The sequence below is a fragment of the Notothenia rossii genome (genome assembly GCF_949606895.1).
Source record: "Notothenia rossii genome assembly, chromosome: 11".
NCBI lineage: Eukaryota > Metazoa > Chordata > Actinopteri > Perciformes > Nototheniidae > Notothenia > Notothenia rossii.
In genome coordinates this window covers 54,038,830-54,050,862 of record NC_136910.1, presented here as the reverse complement: position 1 = coordinate 54,050,862, position 12,033 = coordinate 54,038,830, and the positions used below count along the sequence as shown (strand labels likewise).

At 39.0% G+C, this 12,033-nt stretch overlaps 1 protein-coding gene across 2 annotated transcripts in view; it reads right to left on the bottom strand.

The window, feature by feature from the left end:
* Positions 1 to 7,458, bottom strand: part of vldlr (very low density lipoprotein receptor) — a 55,769-nt gene extending 48,311 nt beyond the window's left edge. Inside the window, exon 1 of one of the 2 annotated variants that reach the window (XM_079659575.1) lies at positions 7,093 to 7,458. In XM_079659575.1, coding sequence (XP_079515701.1) covers positions 7,093 to 7,159 — 67 coding nt within the window. In that variant the 5' untranslated portion in view covers positions 7,160 to 7,458. The remainder of the gene's footprint in view (positions 1 to 7,092) is intronic. The other variant, XM_079659576.1, reaches the window with a different exon arrangement.
* Between the last annotated feature and the right edge of the window lie 4,575 nt (positions 7,459 to 12,033).

Below are 12,033 nucleotides of genomic sequence, written 5' to 3'. Positions count from 1 at the left end.
TCACTCATTTAATACACACCGAGAAGAACTGAAACTTCACTCATCTAATACACACCGAGAAGAACTGAAACTTCACTCATCTAATACACACCGAGAAGAACTGAAACTTCACTCATCTAATACACACCGAGAAGAACTGAAACTTCACTCGTCTAATACACACCGAGAAGAACTGAAACTTCACTCATCTAATACACACCGAGAAGAACTGAAACTTCACTCATCTAATACACACCGAGAAGAACTGAAACTTCACTCATCTAATACACACCGAGAAGAACTGAAACTTCACTCGTCTAATACACACCAAGAAGAACTGAAACTTCACTCATCTAATACACACCGAGAAGAACTGAAACTTCACTCATCGAATACACACCGAGAAGAACTGAAACTTCACTCATCTAATACACACCGAGAAGAACTGAAACTTCACTCATCATTTAATCAACTGACAGAATCTTAAATCGTTTTAAAATAAGTTATTTCAAGCAAGCATGACAAAGTTTGCTCCAGCCTCTCTCGTCTTTACTGCAGTTGTCTTAATGACTTGTAACTACAGTTCGGACAAAACGAGACACTGTTTGTTTTGGCTCTAACAGTTTCAATGGGAAGTTTTTGAACCAATAACTGATAAGATATTAATGTGGGATTAATACATCGACTCTTTAATAGCGTTTCTTACATTGCACTTTAGACTCCCAATTGATTTTCCAATCAGTTTAGGCGTATAACGGGAACTATGGAGTCAAAGCCTACACAGTGAGTCAGTTATAAACACTGAAGGGAAATCTGAGTTATAATAACCAGAGGATTGTCCACAGGAGTTATAGGCCTTGATTCAAAAGGCTTGAGATCAGTTGTTTGGAAAAGAATCCAAGGAGACTGGATGATGATTACATAAATTAATCAAATCAATGCAGCTAATAGAGAGCTACCTAGTTGTCTCATTAGGGCTAGAAACCATTAGTCTTCATTCATGAAATGTTCATGCCAATCACCTGCAAGCCAGCTTCGGAGCGAGCGTTTTAAAATGAACTCTTATCATCTCCCAATGAGGTGCTATGCTATCACTATCGAGTCATCCACAAAAGCCGGTACCATCTGATGCCATGCTCACAGAGAAGAGCAGCTCTGAAGGACATGTCTCTTATGGGAAGCAGATTGCCTTTGAAAAAAATAAACACAAGTAGGAAGACCTTTGAGGTATTGAAGACTATAGGGCTTGAAATAAATCTGTGTGACCTTGACGACTGCTTTAATTGTGGCTACGTGTCTGTTTAGCTGGGTTAGTGGAGCACTGTGATGATAGGAGCACATGCAGATGCATCGCTGAAACATTGCAAGGTCAACTATTCTTCATAAAGTCTCTGTAAAAACTTGAATGCTGTTTGCTAAATGAAAGACACTTTTCCGCTCTAAGGGATTGCAGGCATTCACCACAGGATTTGAAAATCTCATCAGAATATAATAATAAGCCTCCAAAACCTGCATTTAGTACGTAAAACATGACTTGAAGGAATCTGTTTAACGGTTATTAACTCCTTTTTGGTTGGCGGATACGAGTCCAATATATTCAAAGCAAGGAAGGAGGTCAATATGCAGCCAACAGCCTGCAGAGTTTCATTCAACCATGACTACACCAGCTGTACTTGCACCAATGTCCTGTTAGAATATAGAGAATCGCTGACCTTTCATCCACAATAACCCCAAAGCATTAGATCACAGCCTATTCAAAACACCGTGAGCAAACAAATAACCACTGACCTACAGAAAGACTTGAACACTTGGTGATTGGAAAACACATTTTAGAGGGAAGGGCAATAAGCACATGTTAGTTTTGTGTGTGATTAAGTGTCAGCAGCCATAGTTCACTGATCTACCCGGTTATGAAACAAATACAGATTGCTCAAACTAGAAGACTTCCTTGGAAAACTAACTTATTTCACAAGGTTTCATAAATGAGACAAAAACTGAAAATCTGACTGGACCAAGACATTTCCTGGGAAAAGAGGAAACGGAAAAATGAGTCAAAAATAACTTATTTTTCTGCCTGCAGTGGGTTGAATGAAAGATTTCACTGACATTTTTAAAAAGAAATGCCAATGATACATTAGTGAATTTAAGTACAGTTTTGCAAGCTGTTGAGCAGAGTATCCCACTGTTAGAGTTTGCTGCGCCTTGTCCGGCACCTTTTTAGTATTGTACAGAGATTTAGACTTTCCAGACACACTGAGAACAATTTAAACATGGATCTGTGTGTCATCATAGTGTGCCTGTATTCTTCAAGTGATCGTTAAATCCATAATCAAATCACCCAGTAACATTGCTGGGACCTTCTGCAGTATTGACTTCATTTCACTTCACTTTGAAACCAGACTCCAGTCGTGATGCATAAGCATAATAACCCTGAAACATATTAGAAACGTCAGAGGTAAACAAAACAGTCCTGAGGGAAACGGTTAACAGAAACAGTCCTGACTCATCATCAGCCTGACCTACTGCTCTCTGCTGCTGACGAACATGTAATGCTGACAGAGGCAGAGCAGGAACCATCAGAGCCTCAGGCGCAGTAACTACTGAGTCCTGTGTTGATCAAAAACAAACCACCAGCTCAACTACATCAGTATCATAACACAGGACCAGCAGGGCTTCAGATGAGACTGTCAGATTGTAAAAGTTTGGATTTAATCCTGATCAAAATATAAATTAACAAGAAATCTGACCAGGCCTTCAACGCCATCTTTCAATACTTCACTTAGAAAGTATTGCTACATGCGATGATCTCTTTATACATTTCTCAAACATGGAAAGATTTTCCTTAAACTGCAAACTGATAAAGGTCTAATCGATGATTCTTCTCTGGAATCCAGCTGTTTTGAAATGGCTTGTCAACAGACAGACTTATAGGATTCTTAGAATATTAACAAACAGTTACAATTATTTTTTTAAACTAGTGGAATAAGCAGAGTTTACTGATAATCGCCAAACTAAAAAAAACAAAGGTGTAGATTTAAAATGACTTGAATGTTAGGTTACTGACATTTCCAAAAAAGCCAATGTGTATACAAGATTAAGCTCCTTGAGTACAGATTAGCAGTTTTATCAAATCATGGCCACCATTGGTTTTACAAAACGAATCAAGCGGTTGATTGAACATCAACCACTTGAAAGTCATTAGGCGGTATTATGCATCACATTTAACATTCACTCTGAATAACGGTGCCAAAGTTACATTCATAATGTAGATTCCAAATCACAACCAATTCAAGACTCTCCTTCATTACCAATTAATGTGAATGCAACATCGGCACTTTGAGAGCGCCCATCACCTCCGCTAACCAATATCCTCCTTGGGAACACCCTGTACCGAAAATACATCCAGATATAACCTGCACACTTTGCAAAAGGGTTTACTGCAGAGTCAATTCAATATGATAGGTCCCGTGTTAAAATAGGCTGCTCCACCACTGTGTTTAGTTTCTGTAAGGTTGTATTCTCTGGAGTTACGATCCTGGTGTCTCTACAGAAGCATTGACTTGCTGTCTGGGAAACTGCACACCCTGCACTTTGATCCAATCAGTACAATAACAGACTTCAATAGGAGCCTGAAGTATATCAACCTGTACAAGAGTATGCTCCCTTTTCCCCGCGGCGTCAGACTCCATTTCAGCTGACATTTAAAGTCTGAACTGTACAACGCTACCACATTATAAAAAGGATTGAACGCTTTCCCCACTTTGTCTTGCAAATGCATGAAAAAACACAACCGTTTCAATCCCCTTGATATTCTGTGTGTGCCTAATCTGTTGCCCTTTTGCATACATCACTGCAAGAATAGTTCATGACGACAAAGAACAAATAACCTTAGATTTGAGAGAGCCAGAAAGAAGCAATATTTCTCCCTTGGCTATACCGTAGAGTACGTTTCTATTAATGAAGGAAACAAACGTTTTTAATACATGTTTGGCTTATTTTTCTCCAGTTGTTCAAACAGCAAACCCTACTCTCAGAAGAAGTGTTTTGATAACACTTTTTACCCCCATTGTGATTTGAATTTTCCCAAAACTGCTTTATATTTCTCATTTTTACCCAAAAGACAATCAAAGAATCTTGAAATAAGATTAAATGTTTCCTGAAAGTAGAACAAAGTACACCACCCAAGTCACTGTGTTGATAACATCTAAATACTTTACACCGGAGGAGGATTGGGATTGTGACAACCCATTGCATTTATTTTAGAATATAATCAAATATATATACACCGAATAAACATCGGTTAAAAAATGCGAAATAATAAAATAAAAAATATATTTATATGAACAAAAAGGTGTATTTTAACTTGAAGAGCCAATTATCTTGATACAGTTATTAACTGAAGGCGAGGGCTTAAAGGCATATTGTTTCCCAAGGTGATTATTGTGGGATAACAGACTCAACAGGCGTGGAGCTGCAACGAGCCGCCTACCTCCCAAAATAGTAGATCATTGTGCGCTGTATAAACGCTGTCACACTGGAGGTCATGGTAATGCAATTTTCCCCAGTAACAAAAATGGTTGCAGTGTACTCCCCCTCCTCTCTCTGTCCACCACTCCGCCCACTTCAAGAAACAAGCACACCCCCACCCCCCTCATAAAGCTGAGGATCTGGGTCTAGCATGGTATCAGTAACCGTGGAGGAAAAATAACATCCATTTTAAATCAGGCCAGTGAAGCAGCTGCTGCTGCCGTGCTGGTCGTTATCTCATAAGCCTTACGTATTGTTCAAATAGGCCCACATTCTCAATCTGTAGGCAAGTGCATGTGCGTCTGCTGCTGAAAATGAGAAATATGTGTTGTGACACCGCTACATTGAGTGTGTGCACATTACATGCACTAGTTTTGATTCCATTTCTTTCAAAAAGGCCATTTTCCATGTTAGGTATAGAGCTTTCTTGAGACTGAAACCTGTGCCAGATAAAAGCAGCCAAACAAAGCTCGGCATTTATGAGCCGTTTTATAATTTAGCCAATGCGTGCAAATTACTGCTTAAGTGATTAGACACCGCATTAATACAATTACGTCATGTATGCAATGTATTCTATGTACCTCGGGCCAGAAAAAGCCTTTTACAATATCAGCAATTACTTTAGTCCTGACCCAGGACTGTCATACTACATCACATACTTGAAAATGTATGTCCAACAACTCAGATACTGAGTCACTGAACAACCAATTCAATGAGTTACAGTTATAACAAACTCATTAGATTACGCCCATTTTAATAACACATATGGTGGGAGCAAATGACAAAGGAGTAACAGGTAACACAGTCATGATAATATTTGCCAAATAAACGCCTATTCAATTTACTGTAAAGACAAACCATGTCTTTTTCACTAAGCAAATAGTGTCGAAGTATGTTAATCATTGCTGAAATAACTGGTTCATTTTGCAGTCAAGTCAGGCAATTCAAAATCAACTATTTCTAATGGCTTTAGTTAACTGACAAATATAATAAAAACATCTGCTCCAGATTATCACACAAAGGTTTCATCATTTAATAAAGGCTTGGTAAAAAATAAAATCTCACATGGTCACAACCCAAGTTTCTTTAAGTTGCTTGCGTTGTTGTTTAGAATACATCCATCTGTTTACATTCTACATGTTCATTTATATTCAACATTACTTTTATTTTATTCCACTGTATTTACAATGTTACATTGTTATTTATTCTTATTCTACTTTACATGTATATGGTTTACTTATTTATGCATTTAGTTGCTCCATGGTCACTTGCACCATTTCTTTTCTCGTGCACCATTTTTATTTTTGATGTCTTAAGCATATGTTGCACTGTTAGAGATTTAAGATTGCCAAAACTATAGCTATTGTGCATACAGTATGCCATAAAGCCTGTGAACTGAATGTTCTTGTTCTACAACCAATGGTCTAAAATCCAAAGACATACAAATAAACGACAAAGAGAAACTCAAACTCACATTTCCTGAAAACATTTATAAATATCAAAACGTATGGTATGTGCCATCAGTAGTTTCAGCTAATGCTGTACAATTTCCACCAGTATGTAATGACAACTTAAGCGTGGCACCTCTGCTCATAATTAGACCCTGATTGAAATCACCTGTGCTCGATAATTGGCCAGTCACTCCTCAGCACTCAGCCGCTTCTTCTCTTGTCGTTTTATCGCTCTATTTCAAATTCACTGTAATCCCCTTTCTTCCCCCTGCCACCGCTCTCTCTCTGTGTCGGATTCCACTTCAGGAATAAATAAATAAATTATCCATCTCGCTGGGGGTGGTGACGGTAAAAGAGAATCCCACATTGGAAGTGAAAGAGAAATCAGGACACGCACAGACGCCAACACAGTCAAGAAGCAGGGGTTTATTCGTGAGGGCTGCGTGTGTTAAAGGGGACGTTAATTGACCGCAGGGCTAATTAGCCCTAAATGAGAAGCGACAAGCAGTTGCTGTACAGCAGGCAACACACACCACCCGGGCCCCTCCATCCTCCTTCCCCTTTCATTACCAAAGATATTGAGCCAATACACTCAAGCTAGATGTAAATGCAAATACATCCCTGAATTATACATTTCCAGCACAAAGAGCCGTAAATGACTCGCGTTCGACCCACATTTACGCTATTTAAAAAAAGGGGGTTATTAACTAAGGACAATATGGACTAGCCCAAGGTGTAGCACGGTAAATCCTTCAAGCAGAAGCCAAGACAGGTGTAGCTAAAGCTCGGTAATGTTAGCTAACCACACGGGATGCGTATTTCCCCCAGATTCCATACACACTTGCAATAACACACTCCAAGCTAATGAAGAACTAATTGGAGGAAGAACACATCCCCTTTAAGTACATTTAAAGCACACAGCAAGCAGAAAATACATTGTTTTAACCCCAAATGAACATAATTTAAAATGGTTTATTTGTTAAGAATAAGCAGCAAGGTGGACTAGCCCAAGGTGTAGCACGGTCATTTCTTCAAGACAGGTGTTCAGCTCGGTAATGTTAGCTAACCTCACAGGATACAGTGCGCCTTATTCCCAACAAAACCCCACTTAAAACCCACCGAGGACTCGACTTACCGTGGACGTTCATGCAGTGCTGGAGACATGTTAGCAGCAGAAGGACTCCCGGTGTATAAGTGACCATTTCTCGCAGTGTACCGTAACCGTTGCTAGCTGAGCGCTCGCGGGCTGCCTCGATCCTGCTTGCCTTTTCTTGCAACCTCGCGCTGGCCTGCTTCGTCTTTGATTCTGCCTGTCCACGCGCAAACTACACATACACACACGAGCGCTCCTACACAGTCACAGAGAGCAGAACAGACGGCCGCTCGAGCAGACACCACCGACCGATCAGCAGCACGCGCTGCTCACAACTGAAGTAAACGGAGGCGTTCGAGGCGCACACCACGCGCCTTTTGATCTCGTCCTACAACCACGCGCCGCGGGGGCCGTTCGGGCTCCGGTTCACTCCCCTCAAGCTGAAATCCATTTCTTAAAGTGGACGGTAACGAGCGGCCCCGGTAACCGTTTATGTTAGTGTTACTACACTGAGCAGGATTTTGATTCCCTCCTTCAGTATAGGCTGCGTCTTGGAACTATGTTAACCCTTCACTATCCGTATGAACTAATAACATATAGCCAATAAATATGTTAAGTATAATAATAAAATGTATGGATGGATGTAGGTAGGCTAATAATAATAACAATCATAATAATAACAGCAACAAAACAAAAACAATAATAATACTGATAATAAGGACATCAATACTATGAATAATACTTGAACAGTAGCCTAAATACATTATTCTTAGTATTATTATTATTTACATAATATCATCATTTGCATGTATAAGTCTACATTTAAAAAGATAACAAATAAACAAAATACAATAATAATATGTAGTATGTTATTATAATGAATACTAATAATAATGAATAATAATAATATTTTGCAGATATATGTCTACACTCATTTGTTTTATGGTGATTGGCTTAAATTGAAAATCAATACACTTTAACAAAATAGCAGCAATACAGTGTACTTTAGTGTTATTGCATTCTTACACTCCATTAGAGACAGGAGTTGTTTTGTATTAATAGTACATCCAGTTATTTTCTGAAAAGTGATAAACTGCAGGTGTGATGAGGAAAGTGTAAACAGGTGTACTGTACAGGTGAGGGGGGGGGGTCAGGTGCCTGGAGTGTTAGGGTTAGAGGACATCTAGTGGACGTTTCAAGGATGGCAGGTCAGTGGAGAGAGAAAACAGAAAGGTGTGTATCACAGAGAGATCTTTAAACATGTTCCAGAAAGGATCAGTGGCGACTTGTCATTAGGGGCAGGTACAGGCACAGCCCCACCTAGTGTCAGCAGAAAGTAATGAAATTAATAATTCCAAAAATATGCAAAAAATAGATATGTTAAAATATATTTTAAGATCATGTTTAGTCGTCTGATTCGTCTGTACATTGCTCTGTGTTCTTCCAATTAGAGTCCACAGTGTGCCTATTGAGCCGTGTTGAGCGAAGTGAGGCAAGCCTCTCTCTCTGCTGTCAAAGTGAATGGGTGCTGTAAAAACTGCACATGCTCAGTCTTTTTCTATTCAATGTGTGCGGCAAAAAAATAATCACCAGTGGGGCAAATTGGCAACCCCACCAAAACGTCATCTCATAGCTCAGAGCTGATTGGCTGTAAGTACGTGTGCCACGAAAAGTGTTGTGAAGAGGAGACGAGAGAGAGCAGCGTGTAGCGATTAAAATCAGTAAAGCGGAAAGAAAATGAATGAAGTTGACCATCTACTTCAGCTTTGGTAATTCATTTTATGTCATATCTTTTGTTGATCGTCTGTGTTTTGCCTATAGGCTATTGCTCTGCTGGATCGATTGATATTGTGACGTCGGTGATGAGTGACTTTGTTTTCCTTATACCCCCCCCCCCCACTCTCTCTCTCTCTGAACCATGGATAGCCTACAGCTATTTGTTTATGTGTTTAAAAAAGCACCAGAAGCTTATATATATCTAAGTTGTTTGTGCCCCACCACTTTTGAAAATATAAAAACGCCACTGGAAAGGATACCTACATTTCTCCATCAGGTATAATCTTTTTTTATCCAGCTGGGAAAAGGCATAATTACCTGAAGCTCATCAGTCAAAAGGACAACATTACTGAAAGTGAAATGGCAACTAAAGAATGAACGTACCCAGCGGATCAATCACACCATATGTAAAGTTTTAGTTTAATTGCGGATCATTTTGTAAAAGCAGATGTCTAATCTTTCAAAAAGTGAATACCAAATCGTGCAACCAAATTCATCTCTTACATCCCCCCCCCCACGTCTGTCTGATGCAATATCTCCATATTTTGATCATCAGCAAGCCTTTGGCTGCTTCAGATCGCTGTTTGCTGCCAGGTTTCAGAGGCTCTCCTCAGTTCTTATCAGAGGACTGAACATCATCTTCACTGATGGCTGATGGCTGCTCCTGCACCCCAAGGCTCCTTCTGTCCCAGATTTATAAAATTCCCTAAAAAAAGGCTCCAACACAATCCATCATTCTGACTCTGTGTCTTCCAGTCACCTCACAACGCACACACACAGATAGCAGATCTAATGGTTGGAATCCAGCCTCTCATGAAATACAACTGTTGCAAAATATGCTATCCAGCAGGAACCTGAACAGTGCAGACGACTTCAATAATTAAAATCCATGATTTCAAAACTAAAGAATGATTTACAGATTTGAAAAGACAACAGGTAGGGTTTTCTGTTTTCCCATGGCAAAACATGATCATTTGTTATAAGGGGTGTTGTTACACATTCAATTCATCAGTCGAATAATAAAATTATGAAAAATTGACCCAAAAAAAAACAATAGGGAAAAGAACAAGACAAAAATAAAGGGATACAAATGAATACATGTAACTTCCTGGGACCAAGCCCATTGACAAATGTCCACTGTAGTGGAAATGTTGTTAACATGCATCTCCTTTTACTCTTTTGAGGTATTCTATCAGTCTCTGCTGTTTTGTACAGAGAACATCCTGGGCTTTCCAAAGATATGTCATTGGTTAAAATTGCATGCTGGGAAGTTCCTCTTTCTTTTCATCCAACATGGCTGCCACACCAAAAACAAAATGTTATAGAAGCAGGAGGAGAAGTCAAATATTGTTGAATAATTGTAATTGTTACCATGACAATCATATATGTTCTTGTTTATTAACATGTGAGGAACTATATAATTAGTTCTGAAAGCAATTAAATAATTCAAGTTTTGAAATAACAGCTCTTTTATAAATGTCCATCCTAGTGAACGTCAGGACCATCTTCATGGACTTTATGACTCAATATTGTTGCAGGAGACGGAACTGAAGCAGACATTCTCTGTGCCAGATAGTTCAGAGAGATTCAGATTTGAGCTCTCAGATGATGAGAGGGCCCCATGAGCGCACAGATACAGACAGAGACAGATAGGGACAAGCGGGAAAGACATGTTCCTCTGTGGGCCAAGAGTAGCACGTATGTCTTATTGTTGTTTTTATTTTAAGTGGAGCCATGAAAAATGAGAATTGCCTCAGGAATGCAAGCTTTGTTTCCATGAGCATGGTCAAATGGAGACCACATCCATCAAACTAGTCAAGATGACCTACAGCCCGTGCAGACTGGAGTCAATGAGGTACTTTTCTACTACATCGACTACAAAGTCTTTGAAGATCTGGAAAGATTCACCAAAAAACTATTTTTTTAGTGACCAAATAAACAGCAATGTTCAGATCAATTACTTATTTATGTTTTAAATAAAGGTGAATGTATTATTGTATTAATATCACTCTATAACCATAATACGTTACATAGTCTATCTGTTCATCTTGGCTGTCTTTTCAAACTAGAATGGTCCTGACGTCCTCTACAGTGGACATACTGTAACATTTAAAAATCAAATTAAATTTAAAAAGTCTAAATTGCAAGATGTTTTTTTAACCCTAAATAGGTAGGGAATAAAAAGTAAACAAGATTGGAAAACGTTTTTTTTCCTCGGTTCCCAGATATATAATTTAAATAAAAATTGAAAAATACGTAAAAGAAAGATATAAGAGAATATGTTTTAATGTCAACGCAAATATATAAAGAAATATGGAAATAAACAAAAATACTTCTTACATGTATTTTCTCATTCCTCTAGTTTGAAAAAAGAAATGAGTATATTAGACTTTCTGTTAAAAAAAAATACAAGTTGCTTTCTGATAGACATGCCACTGTGTATGACCTTGCACTGTGTATGACCTTGCACTGTGTATCTCCAGAGATGTCCAGACACCTGCTGACGCCAAACCGATTTACGACTTTGTTTGTTACCTCCTCACTTCAGACTGTATAAGCTTGATGTTACTCCCTGCTTCTTTGAGCAGCATACATCATGTGTGTGAGTTGAACCATATCCTTGTATGTGACTTAACTACCTAACACTTTCAGATGTGTTTTTCCACTTGACGCTTGACTTCAGGGTTAAACAATTAACGATAGAAGTATCCTGTTAGCACACTGAGATACCCATTTAAAAAAAGTGCTTTCAAATAAAACCCCTCTGCACACCACTATGTAACCAGTCTGCGGCGCTGCAAACTGAAAGGTTGAATTTCAAAGGCTAATTTATGTGTGCGCTGTCAATGATCTCTAATTGAACATGGCAGACACATGTCACTGCATGGCGTCATCCTGCACAAAACCCACAATGCACATTTACAGCACCAGATGGCTCCATTTAAGCCACATCCCCCCACATGCATGTTAAACACACTCTAAATTCAAAACTAGTCATAGTTTTTCTAGCCTGTAGTGCCATGTGTCAATCTAGATAGTCTGGTGGGAGATGCCAAGTGTACATATTGAGATGTATGCCTTCTCTCCATAAAAGTTAAACTTCCTGGCACTGGGCTTTTCGTTCTCAAAGCAGCCGTCAGTCCGTTCAGTCTTTACTGAAATCATGACCAGGTTACACAAGAAATCACAGAGCTTACAGAGACGATT